Source organism: Culex pipiens, chromosome 1 (genome assembly GCF_016801865.2).
Source record: "Culex pipiens pallens isolate TS chromosome 1, TS_CPP_V2, whole genome shotgun sequence".
Taxonomy (NCBI): Eukaryota; Metazoa; Arthropoda; class Insecta; order Diptera; family Culicidae; genus Culex; species Culex pipiens.
The window spans coordinates 63,345,223-63,359,447 of NC_068937.1; the positions used below are offsets into that span (position 1 = coordinate 63,345,223).

The window sequence follows — 14,225 nt, forward strand, 5'->3', positions numbered from 1 at the left end:
TTTTGTGATTTTTTCTTCCCTCCATTCCTAGGTTGACCGGAGATTCCGGCCACCGCAGGTTTGTAAGCCCAAGCCAGAACTCACCTGAAACGGCAGCGAAAATGATGAAACTAACGCCGTGTAGCAGCCTCATCTCATCTCTCTGCGTCGTCCCGGCCAGCGTCGTTGTTCCACCACGGGGCCAAGCTCGTCGGGAACGATACACGGAGTTGTCCTGATGCTGCTGCTGCTGCTACAACAACAACCCTTCCCTGCTGCTGCTCCTCCTCCACCGACCACCCCACCACCGGGTTGCCGTGGGGCGACAATTTTGACGAAATCGATTGCGCCAGCGAGCTCCCAATGATGACGAGAAACAGAAAGAGAGAGAGAGAGAGTGCGGTAGAACCGAAATTGCTGCTGTTCTGATCTGCTCCTCGAATTGCGTTGGTCGTCCAGAACTGCTCTGGTCCTACGGGAGGGATGGTAATGGCTGGGGCAGGAGCTATGAAAATGGCAGCGGTGAGTGGTGAAAAGCAATTTCCGGTCAAGAAACGATCATGTTTTTCTGCAAATTTCAAACAGAACGAGAAAACAGAGAGAAAAGGCATTATTAATCGAAAATTTCCAATTTATTGCGAGAGTGCAAATGCGATTCGGTTCATCTATATGTCTCTGTAAGTCGCCTTATTTCTGAGTGCACGTAAACAACAATGATTTAAATTTCAATTTTCTTATTCGATTTCACCAGAAGCATGGAGGCTTCTTACTTTTTTTCACATACAGTTTTCCAATTTCAATTTCTTTCACAAGTCGACAAACACCTCAAAAATAGCTTACGAAACCATAAATCGTCCAGCTTTTTTTTTTCGGAAGCAAGCACAACGCAGCGCTAGGCAATGTGGTCAGAGCGCTTTCTTGAACGGATGCCATGATAAGTTGGCGGTTGGCTTCTTGGCTTCCATGTTCGGTTTGTTAGTTTTTCCATCTTATACTGTCTTTTACCTTGAATCCGTAATAGATAAGGTGGGTCTCGTGGCGCAAGGGTAGCGGCTTCGGCTGCCGATCCCGATGATGCTATGAGACGCGGGTTCGATTCCCGCCTTATCCACTGAGCTTCTATCGGATGGTGAAGTAAAACGTCGGTCCCGGTTTCTCCTGTCTCGTCAGAGGCGCTGGAGCAGAAATCCCACGTTAGAGGAAGGCCATGCCCCGGGGGGCGTAGTGCCAATAGTTTCGTTTTTCGTAATAGATATGTATAGTAGAGTGTAACAAAATTGACTTTTTGGCGGGCATTCAAGGGTTTGTTCCGGTGGGCATACTGAGCCCAAATCCCAAATATGAGCTTGATTGGACGCAACAGGAGCTGGCGCTCCGCCCTTCAATTTTAAATGGGATTTAACCCGTAAAAAAAGATTTTTTCAAAAATGTCTATTTTTGAGGCACTTTGGCCACCAATGCGTATACCAAAAACATCACTGGCGTGTAGGCCAGATCCTTGCGCATCTTTTGGTATATATAACATTGAAGTTTGGAGCACCCTGGAGCTCGGTACAGACCTTCAAAGTTTGGCCTTTTTTCGAAAAATCGGCCCCGGCAAAAAAGATATGCGTCGCACCTCGCGACGCCCGAGACGCCATTTGCATATTTCAAATATTGCATATTGCATATTTCAAAAATAGTTAGACTGGCCGAATGGTTTTCCTCCAAAGTTTGTATGGAGAACTAGTGCTGTTCGCTACTCCCACATATTGCATGCAATTTTTTAGATGTATGCAACCGCCCTAATATAGTTTGCGATCGGCTTTGTTTTACTAAGTTATTAATCTGTTTGAAATCTATGTTATCAAAAATGTGTTGCAATTCTGTTGATAACACGACATCAAAGACACACTTACAAGCAATAGAGTAAACTACGTGCACATGTATTGCGTGAGGGTGGAGTGGGCAAAGAAATTCACGAAGTAGGTATTGGTGTTTCTGGGAGAAGTGATTGAGCAAGTCGCTGGCAGCCTGAGACAGGCCCGTAGCCAGGGGGGGGGGCTTCCGGACTGCAGCCCCCCCCCGAAATTTTTTCCAATTTTTTTTAAAATTGAACTACCTTAAAAAAATCTTAAATCAATGATTGTGTGTTCTCTTCCCAGAAATAATTTGTAAGATAGAGAATCAAGAATTGATTGAGCATGAGCATGAGCATGAGCATGAGAGATCACCCATGGTTGCCCCTCCGTTGCTGAACAGAACCGTAATATCCTTTCAGCACTACTGATTATATGCTTCGACAATCTAGTGGTGTTTCCCTTATCAACAGCATGTATGAATGCGCTGAAAAGATAAAACACCATGATTGCTAAAGCTAGATCAGTTGCGAATAGGTAACAGCCGTTGGCCACCAACGGCGCCCGCCATGTCAGTTTGTAGATCTCGATTTTAAGGGACGGGAATGTTAGTTAGCGCAGGTTGCTACTAGGGCAGCTGATTTACTCTGTGCTTACACCCCACAAGCGCCAGGAACCTGAAAATTTGTTAGTAGGATAGGGTGTTTGGTCAGGATTCATCATAGAAGATGATGATGCGACCCAAAATCATAGTGTTTGTTGAAAGGTATTATGTTTTAATCTCAAGGCAAGCAATCGGATGCTGCGGATGAGTCATTTCCCGTTTATCGGCTGCTAACTTTTAATTGAAATGGTTTAATCTTAGACAGCCGGCTGTGGAAAGATAGAACCAAAATTATTTGTAATTAAATGATGAAGGATTTAACAGTCTGACTTTTAATTGAGATGTTTTTACGAGTTTTACATGATTAATGTTTAGTGGGGTACTGATTTACAAAGCGAACGACGAGTTACGATGCTTATCGGGCTGAAATGGTATGATAAGGTTTTGTTGTTATTGCACACCGACGACGAATGCGAAAAACCCTGCGACCCGACCGAAAGGCATCGCAAATCAGACTGGCTCAATTGTCATCGATGACAACCAGAGCCAGCCGAACCTTTACACACATACACGCACGCGAAAAAAGAACGAAAAACATACCGACGACGAACGCGAAAAAACACGACCCGACGGAAAGGCATCGCAAATCAAACTGAGGAAATGGAGAGAAAGAAAATAACATAAAAAATAAAACCTAATCACATAAAACCTACTCACATAAAACCAATCACCCCATGCACACAAAAAGCAACACAAAAGAGACGAAAATTATCACGAAAAAACAGGACTGCGCGTTCCAAGAAGCACTGCACTTTTTCATACCTACCTACGCTACTCAATCACTGCATACAACAAAACCACAATTTCAACTTTGAAAACACAAAAATTCTTGACAGACACAACACAGAATCCTCCTTGCCCATTCTCGAAATGCTGCACATAGCAATCACACCCAACACAGTAAACAAACGGACCGACACCGAACAGCTTAACACTGTTTACTCAGGTCTTGTTAACACACTAAAACAGTTTAAAAAACAAAAAAATGACACAAACACTAGCTCCGTCCCCACACAAAATTAGACGAGTGCTAATTTCCAATAACAAACACACAAACACACCCTCCCACCCAAAACAGTCAGTGACCAAATTACAATAAGTGCACAAAACAGAGCTCCAAACAACAAACGACAAAATTGTGTTCAAACAGACACCCCGGCAAAAAGAGAACTGCAAAATTACGACATCTATGCAGTAAGTCCAAAAACAAATTGTCCGTTACACTCCGGACCAAAAGAATCAGCAATAGTCCAAATTCCAAAATTTTCACAGATTCTCCACGCCACAAATCCGACATTTTATAAAAAGTTTTAAACAAACTACACATAGACAAACAAAACAACCACGTACACGTAAGTAATGTCCCAACACAAAAAAAAAAACACACAACAACTAACGGAAAAACCAAAAAAAAAACCTTCCAGATCCTTGAAAAAGATTAAATAAATAATCGAAACGTCGGATATAGTGCAAAAAAGTTGTTTTTGCTGCTTATACTTGACTGAAAGCCGAAAACCGTTACAAAAAAAAAAAAAGGGATTTAAATATAGTATTAATTCGACCGCGATTCTCCAGAAATTCTCCGTCGGCGTGCCTTCCGATCAACGGTGATGTAGGAAGGGCTTCATTCATTAAAATTATTTTATATCATAAGCCTTAAAACATATCCGTCGACGTGCCTTCCGATCCTCGATGATATGGAAAGGACTTAATCCAGCAATACGACTTGCTTGTCTCAAAAAACAAAAATCGGAATCGAAACGAAAACTATATAAAGAGAACAAAAATAAAATTCATCGGCCAACGAACGCGCGAACAAAAAAATAAATGAAAAAAGAAGAAGAAGAAATCCAATCACCCCATGTACACAAATAGCGACACAAAAGAGACGAAAAAAGAAAACGAAAAAAAAAAACAGAACTGCGCGTCCACACAGGCACCGCACTACTGATGCCATTATTTAATTATAATGACCAATCACCCCATGCACTCGAACAGCGACACAAAAGAGACGGAAAATAGCACGAAAAAACAGGACTGAGCGTCCACACAGGCACCGCACTACTGATGCCATTATTTAATTATAATGACCAACCACCCCATGCACTCGAACAGCGACACAAAAGAGACGGAAAATAGCACGAAAAAACAGGACTGAGCGTCCACACAGGCACCGCACTACTGATGCCATTATTTAATTATACTGACCAATCACCCCATGCACTCGAACAGCGACACAAAAGAGACAGAAAATAACACGAAAAAACAGAACTGAGCGTCCACACAGGCACCGCACTACTGATGCCATTATTTAATTATAATGACCAAACACCCCATGCACTCGAACAGCGACACAAAAGAGACGGAAAATAGCACGAAAAAACAGGACTGAGCGTCCACACAGGCACCGCACTACTGATGCCATTATTTAATTATACTGACCAATCACCCCATGCACTCGAACAGCGACACAAAAGAGACGGAAAATAGCACGAAAAAACAGAACTGCGCGTCCACACAGGCACCGCACTACTGATGCCATTATTTAATTATAATGACCAATCACCCCATGCACTCGAACAGCGACACAAAAGAGACAGAAAATAACACGAAAAAACAGGACTGAGCGTCCACACAGGCACCGCACTACTGATGCCATTATTTAATTATAATGACCAAACACCCCATGCACTCGAACAGCGACACAAAAGAGACGGAAAATAGCACGAAAAAACAGGACTGAGCGTCCACACAGGCACCGCACTACTGATGCCATTATTTAATTATAATGACCAAACACCCCATGCACTCGAACAGCGACACAAAAGAGACGGAAAATAGCACGAAAAAACAGGACTGAGCGTCCACACAGGCACCGCACTACTGATGCCATTATTTAATTATAATGACCAAACACCCCATGCACTCGAACAGCGACACAAAAGAGACGGAAAATAGCACGAAAAAACAGGACTGAGCGTCCACACAGGCACCGCACTACTGATGCCATTATTTAATTATAATGACCAATCACCCCATGCACTCGAACAGCGACACAAAAGAGACGGAAAATAACACGAAAAAACAGGACTGAGCGTCCACACAGGCACCGCACTACTGATCGATAGAGAATCAAGAATTGATTGATCAAACTAAGTAATTTGCCTGTCCATTGCCGGGCTCAGTTTTTGTAGATTATGGATCCAAAATTTGGATATATAAAAATTGAGCTGCAGATTTGAACATTGTTCCATTCAGTAACATCTCATTTATCTTGTAGTTTTAGCATTACATTGGTTAGGATGGTCCAAATCTGGGCTTACTTGGGGCTATCCCCTGAAATCAAAGATTTACGCATCACTAGCCTAAGTTCCAAAATTTGAGCTTTTTCTGACCACTGACCACAAAGTTTGGGCAAAATCGTCAAATTGTATGGAGAAAAGCAACTGTTTCAGTTTTTGGCCAATGGAAGGCGCAATAACTATCCAGTTCTTATCAATTTTCAGAACTAATATCTAATATTCTTTAAATTTGGAAAAACTTTCCCGAAGACACCTTATATTTTTGGGTTTTTTGCTAAAAAGTTATTAACCTTCGAAAATAGCAATTTCCGAGCGGACTGCTCTAAGGGGCTACATAGAAATAATTACCGTCATCTGGGGCGAATCGGGACTACAGTCTGAATAGGGACAGCAAAAATCCTTAGATCTTGTTGTCTTATTTTTGATTGTAGAACTTAAGTATGACCCCTGAAGAACCATAAAATAATTTAGAATTTTTGGATTCAATGTGGCGGTCAAAATGGAGGTCAAGAAATATTTCTGGTGTTTTTTTTTAAAGGTCTAATAAACCAAATTTCCAGTTTTTGCTTTTTGGGTGCTTTTGAAACCGTCAGGGGTATTAAAAAACACCCAAAAAGCAAAAACTTGGTGTATTGGACCATTAAAAAAACAGATGCCAAATTTGATGTTAAAAACAAGCAAATAAAACATGCCGATTTCATTTGTTCCTGATTCGGTTATCCCAAGTCCTTCGAACTTTGGATAATCGAGGCTTCGGCTAGTCGAATTTGGATTGTAAAATTAATAGCCCTCCTTTATTTGCATTAAAACCTTTAAACTGTTAATACATGTTTTTTCTCTACATTTTTCAAAATTTATCAAAATTTCTCAAAAATATTTAGATTTTGTTTTCAAAAACGAAAGCATTTAATATGAAAAACATTTGAGTGAATTTTGACTATTATCAGAAATACAATTCTAATTTTATCGTTTTGGTTTTAAGAATATGGTTAGTTAAATATCTAAGACCTTAGAGAAAAATGCTTGAGAAATATCTGTGTGTATTTTTTTATTACTTTTTCGTAAACCTTTTTTCCGAAACCACTCGTCCAAAATGCTTTCTTTTGGTCACATTTTTTAGTTTCCATCGTGGCCAATCTCCAATTTTTATTTAATATATCAAAAATCGGAAGATCAACTAAGTGAATACTTATTATCAACTAATTTTCACTTTGTGCATGAGCTTGCGATTTTTAAAGGAAGAAATAAAATGATAAAAATATTCAAAACGTTAAAAAAATTTAAGCTTGGATTCAAAAACTCTGAAATTAAATTAATTAAACATCACTTTCAAATTATATAATTTCTGATCAATAATTCATTTTTAAACTATTTAATTTCTATTTTGGGTTTTACAGATTAGAATTTGCATTTTGAAAATTTTAAAATTTCTTTATTATTTTTTTTATAATTTCTTATTTCTGAATATCAATTGTAAATATTTTCCAAAGTTTATGTTGCCACCTTTTCAAAATGGACCAAAAAACAGAGAGCAAATACAATATTTTAAAAAAAATAGCTTCACAATTTTAATGGAACTTATTTCGATTAAGTCTTTTTAGGACCAGCGACCAGGTCGGTCCGGAAAACAAATTTGAAATGTTTTTCCTGCTTTGATAATCATATACGACATGTTTGGGCTCGTTTAAAAATATTTTGAATTTTTGTAACATGTCGCGGAACCGCGAAAAGTTTTTTCTCACGAAAAAAGAATTTCGCCATCAGCTAGATATTTTGAAAACTAATGATGCAAAACAACTGTACTGATTTAAAGTGTGTTTTGAACACTTTTAAAATAATAAAACCATAGCTTGTAGTTTTGATTTGTAACCCTCTCAACTTTGGTCAGAGTTTAGTAAAATAAACTTCAGAATAATATTCGCTACGGCTAATTGAAGATTTAAAAATTTTACACTTTCAAATTTCTAAATTTTCATAATTTTTGGTTTAATTTTTTTTTGGTATAAGACAAAGAAATGCCAGAAATCAAAAATAAAAGTAATAAAAACATAAAAAATTTAAGATAACAATTCAACAGAATAATATCAAAAAATCAGAAATTCCACAAATTAAAAAATCTAAAACTGAAAAATTAATAAAATAATTGATACTTAAGAAATCCTAAACTAAAAAAATATAATTTTAAAATTAAGTTATTCAAAATCCAATAAATTATGTTTTTTCAATCTTAATTTTTGGATGCCTTAAATATTTTTATGTTTGAATTCTAGTATTCCTAAATTAATTTATATTTACCAGAAAATTAAGTGATTTTTGTAATGGCTTTTCCCTTATTTCAGCATTTTAAGATTCAGCGTTTTGATAGTCAGCTTCATGAGGCAATTCTTCAATATTATTTAAGCTAATACATTATTTTCAAACGTTATTTTCAGTCGCATCCAAATAAACAAATCAAAATCTCATCAACACATATTGCTCCCGAAGAAATATCAAACGACGCTTTTTGTTTCTGTTCCTTTTCAGCTGCGTACCGCTTAAGAGAAGTCTTTTCGTAAACCTTTTCTTGACCGTTCCTTGCGATTTTTTGTATGGAGTTTTAAGAGTCTTCGTTTGAAAGTAAAATATAGTTCTTGTAGCAAAATTCAGACTATGATTTGATTTACAGGAAAAATGTAATTGATTTAAGAATTCTTACATAAAGTATTCTTTACTTTTAAAACAAAAATTAAAGATAATAATTACACATGATAATTTCAAAAAAATCAGAAATTCCAAAAATGAAAAAAATCAAATACATAAAAAAATATAAAATAATTACAACTAAAAAAATCCTTAAATTATAAAAAAAAACATTTTTTATCATATTTAAATAAAGATATTCAAAAAATAATTTTCAATCATTTCAATAAATTATGTTTTAATAATCTTATTTTTTTGATGCTTCGAATATTGGTATGTTTGAATTCAAGTGCAGACTAAGATTAGATTTACAGGATAAAACTAATCAATTTAGGAATTCTTACATAAAGTTTTCTTTATTTTTAATTTAGCAACGTTTCGTAAATATAAAATTTCTAAACCATAAAATGTGCAGGATTTTGTTCCTAGAGTCAAGATATTGCTTGAACAAACATCGATTTTAATAAATGGTTACAATCCTAAATTATTAAACAAGTATATTAGGGTGTTTCAGCCAAACAAAAAAGTTCTCAGAATCAGGCAAACCGAGGTTCCCCTAGTAGAGGATACCCATAGGGACTCTCATGCCAAATATCAGCCCATTTGGTTGAGAATTGGCCTGTCCCCAGCGGTTTAAAGTTTACATGGAAATTACTATGGGATTTTTGTGCTTTTCGTTCAATCGTTCCTACAGGTCTGGGGACAACATGGATTCACTCGGAATAAAGACAGGTGTGTAGGGGATGGCCCAATGAACAAATTCCAGAAGGAATTAGGCTTGTCTATTCTGTCCCCAAGGTGCGCATTGGATCGACGTCCGGTGTCTCCAAAACCAACGATTCATCCTTCAAAAGCATCGCATTTCCTTAGTATGCTATGACGGTGGAAACCACGACGCCCCTTATGAGACGGTGAACACGTGGAGAGGCATCGATTGCATTATAAACACAAAATCATCATTTTACTTTATTTAGAATAGTTGAAATTCTTCCAGGAACATCAATAATTATAATTTTAATACTTTAAAGAATGTTTCTGAGCCAAAACTCGAGTAGATGCTCTGCCACGTGTTCACCGTCTGACATGGGGCGTCGTAATTTTCTCCTAACCGTCATAGCATACTAAGGACAATGCCTACATTTGAAGGGTGAATCGATGATTCTGGAGACACCGGACGTCGATCCAATGCGCACCTTGGGGACAGAATGGACAACCCTAATTCCTTCTGGAATGTGTTCATTGGACCATCCCCTACACACCTGTCTTTATTCCGAGTGAATCCATGTTGTCCCAAGACCTGTAGGAACGATTGAACGAAAAGCATAAAAATCCCATAGTAATTTACATGTAAACTTTGAACCGCTGGGGACAGGCCAATTCTCAACCAAATGGGCTGATATTTGGCATGAAAGTCCCTATGGGTATCCTCTACTAGGGGAACCTCGGTTTGCCTGATTCTGAGAACTTTTTTGTTTGGCTGAAACACCCTAAAGTATATAGATTAAAATTTTATTAAAAAATTATCTTTAGAATTGAGATCTGATTAAATTTTTTTGTCATGTTTTAAAATTTTATTTTTGCTCAAATTCTGGACCAATTTTTAGAATACAATGAGTAATGAATTTGAAAATGGAGTTTAGTCGGAATATTAAAGTTAAACATGATTCGTGTTAATGTTTGATGCAATCGAGGAAAATTTTAACGGTTACATATGCATTTAAAAATGGTTACATATGCATTATTAACAACTCTTCCAGTGAATATTTTGGCGTTAAAAATTAATTTAATACATTTTATCTAAATTTTTTAACACATTAAAATTAAACACAGGCACTGATTTTTTTCATCAAATATATATTTATTATAGGCCTACACCGGAAAAAAAATGTGAATTTACTCGACACGGAAAAAATGAATCACATGTAAACTCAGCTGATGTAAACTTGAGATTCGACGTATTTTTTTTTTTGTTACCATGGAGACACTTCAGAAGCTAAAATTTCAACGATTATATTTTTTGTATTTCATTAAAATTAGGGGAAATATACCCATTTTAATCCCACTAAGCCATTCGACCAATTCTCATCACTTTTGCCGTTTCTGCTATTAAATCAACATTTTCAGATGTTTCAACAATGGAGAGTTGCTTGCTCACTTTTATTTGAGCTATTTATTACTTATGAACAGTCAAAAACACTTTATATAAGCTGTAATTCATGATCAAAGTGCTGATAGGCCGATAATAGAAATAGGCTGAGAAAGGGTATAGTTCCCCTATTTATTTTTGAGAGCACCAGGAGCTTCGCAAAATATGAAATGGCTTCAATAGCTTAGAACAATTAAAATAAAACATTGTTTAAGTTTGTTTATAAAATTTTAAGAAAAACAAATATTCCAGTTATGAGTTTTATGTTGTGCTAGAAAAAAATGAAAAATGTTAGATAAACCATCACAATTATCACACAGCTGAAAATGTAAATCCAGACGGTTTAAAATTTCTCTCAGTATAAAATACAGAAAACATAATACTTATGGTTAGATAAATCGATATTTCTTTTAAAAAAAATTTATGCTTTCAAAAATTTTAATCAAGTTAAGTATATTTTAAATTTAGCGACGTTTATCACGAAATTGGATTACAATTAAACAATTCAAGAAAATGTAAAAAAACACTTTCTCTACTCCTTTAATACAAACTAGCTGTTAAAATAAAGAAAAAAAAGACGAACGAGTTTCTTCAATAAATACATTGATAACTTAATATGAAAATCTTCGAAAACTTTTTTGCATACATTACATTAAAATTTTACAATTCATCTCAATAATTATACCACAAACCAAGTGATGGTATAAATGATTTGCTGATTTTTATACTCCTTGAATTTTTGCACCCAAGCCCCCCCCGAACAAAAATCCTGGCTACGGCCCTGGCCTGAGAGTAGTGTTCGCTCGCGAAAGGTAGCAAGCTCCAATTGGCAAAGATTCGCTCGACGAAGAATGAGTGATTTCTGATCTTCGAACCGAAAATCAGGACCCTTGCTTGCAACACTGCCAGTTTTTCTGGACGTAAAGGGCGGTTGGTGTCCAGCGCGGTAGGTCTGGCAAACATTGGCCAATCTGTTTCCCTTGACAAACATGCATATGGGTCATTCCATCTCAACCGTATCAGCACTCGAATCATCTTTGACTGATCAAGCTCAAATTCGGTGGGGCTTTTGATAGAAGCAAAAATCCCTACTTTCATCCAAATCGGAGCACTTCCTCATTTTTGACACAACCCCAATCATTCGCTGTTTTCGCGAAATTGTGAAAAACCTTAACTTTCAAATTGCGACAACTCGAAACCCCCAAGTAGTAGAAGGTTGATCTCATTTCAATACTTAAACGATCATGCTCGAGAAAAAAGGGAATTTATATGGAAACTTCCCCTATTGACGACTTTGGGAGTTAAGGTGCTGAAGAAAAAAAGTACGTGGAATTGATTCACGCACTCTTCTTTAACTTTAAATTGTTTTCAGTATGTGTTGCGCAAATAAAAGCTAAGTGCTTAATATTCATTTAGAGTGCATACACTTTTTAAAGTTTTTTTTTTGTTCAAAGCTGTCAAACGTTCCATCACTGAACTTTTTTACAATAGAGCTTTATGACGTTTTGCGTACACACACTAGCGCATCATTTGGTTTTGCTGCCTGACAAAATTTAACCTCACTTTATTTCCGTGTACATGCAATACATACGCACGTAGGTTACTCTATAAGATTTCAAAACCTAGACACTGAAACGAATTTCCCATGTAAAATTTAGCCGATGCTTTAAAGTGTCAGTTCACTTGAAAAGCTTAAGAAGCCAAGCTCAGTTTATCCTAAAATGACCCCAACATCTCACCTCTTTCACTGAACAAAAAAAAACACAGCATCTGGCAGGAAGGGAAAAAAATCTAACCAAAGATTTCAAAAGCCATAATCGGTTGTTTTGCTCCTTTTCAATTTGCCTCTGTGGGAATCCTCTTAAACATGCATGAATACCTTGGGCTCTCTTCAGGCCAAATCACTTACTCCGTTGTACACCCACAGCGCTGGACGGGGCAACAAAAACTGCTCTAAAATGTTACACGCAGAGAAAAACCATCCCTTTAATTCCCTATTCGCCGTACTACCTGACCCAATCTGTGTCTCTTCCGTCAGCAACATTCAGCACAGTTCGTTAGACTCTGCACAGACCGGCGTCGGTGCACAGAAAAAAATATTTCTGTAAATTTATATTATTTATCATGTACCAAAAGGTATCATGATAAATGATGTATATTAACATTAGGTTCATTGGAAATTTACATTAGATTCATTGGAAATTTACATTAGTTTTGAAAATTTACATTAGTTTTGGAATTTACATTAGTTTTGAAATTTACACTAATTCTGATTGGCCAATGGGAATGAGAAGCTCGGCTTGGATTGCAGTAGGAAAAGGGTGTGGCCTATGTTCTATTTTAAAATGATTGAAGCGGGCAGCAAAAGAAAATTATGACTTCAAAAAGTTGTTTCACAGGTAGGGGACGCTTTCTCGTCGACGGCCAAGTGGAATAACGCTGGACTGGAATCGAACGGACGACGGGTAGAATGTTCGGTGTTACTGCTGCTACCCGCTGCCGACTGAGCCATCTTCGCATTTTATAAACGAGCGGCTAAAGCATCAACTTGTTCAGGTTGAGGCTCAGGCAGTGGGCCAGCGAAGTATGAGAGCGATAGAAAGAGAACCAGATATAACTATTTTTAGTTCGGGTAGTTTTGAAGTCAACGTTTGGCAGAAATACATTGGATATATGATTTACATTAAATAGGAATTTACAGGAAGCCGAACACGGGTAGGAATTCATCAGATTTGAGTTTCCATGCTCAACGTTTCCATTATATTCATGATTTACATTAGATTTAGATTTACATTGGAGTAATTTCCATGACTTTTTACTCTTTACATCATATTTCAACATTACATTGAGTGAGTTTACATAAGAAACAGTAATTACGAGCTGTGTAAATTTACATATTTTTTTCTGTGTGGTCCAGGAAGCTTGGTTTCGCTAAAGAGAGAGCCCTGGTCGGAACGAGTTGCACCACAGTTCGCTTAGTTTCGCCTCAATCATGGGAATGCTGAGAGATGAAAAAGTAGCCATCATCAGAGAGAGAAAAAGAGAGAGAGGCCAAAAAAAGACATGAAGCAAGAACAGGAAAAAATCAACAACACTGGAATCGAAAAACCAGTCCAAACAGAAGTTTATGGGGGCAATGCTTGAAGTTTAAATTTTCTTTTTCCTGTTTTGGAGCCTCGTCCGCAGTTTCCAGTCGACGGAAAATAACATAACTTTGTTCTGCAGACCAGCCAGAAAGCAAAAGAGGAGCACTGAAGGAAGTAATCCAATTTAATGCTTTCCCTTACGAGGCGGTAAGTAGTAACGACTCCTCAGCATTAAAACATTTACAAGCCAAACTTTACCTTTTTGTTTGCCTTGTGTTGAAAGATTTTTTTCTGCTTTTTAGAGTTTCATCATCCAGGAAGTTTCATTTGGACTTAGTAATCACTTTGCTGACCCAACTGTCGAAGAACGGCTGGAATAATCTTGAAATATTTTAATATAAAATTTTATTGAGGTACTGTACACTAGAATGACAAATCTGGTTTAAATCTAGGTACGCTACACTGAAATAAAAAAAAAAGTACAAAATTTCAATATTCTTGGAATTTTACCTCTCTTCCTTATTTAGAAAT

The 14,225-nt window shown here is 36.9% G+C and overlaps 1 protein-coding gene across 1 annotated transcript in view; it reads right to left on the minus strand.

Annotated features, from left to right (window-relative positions):
- Positions 1-562, minus strand: part of LOC120427905 (acetylcholine receptor subunit alpha-like) — an 87,011-nt gene extending 86,449 nt beyond the window's left edge. The window contains exon 1 of the mRNA XM_039592845.2: positions 85-562. Within this exon, the coding sequence (XP_039448779.1) occupies positions 85-133 (49 nt within the window). The 5' untranslated portion in view covers positions 134-562. The remainder of the gene's footprint in view (positions 1-84) is intronic.
- Positions 563-14,225: the final 13,663 nt, after the last annotated feature.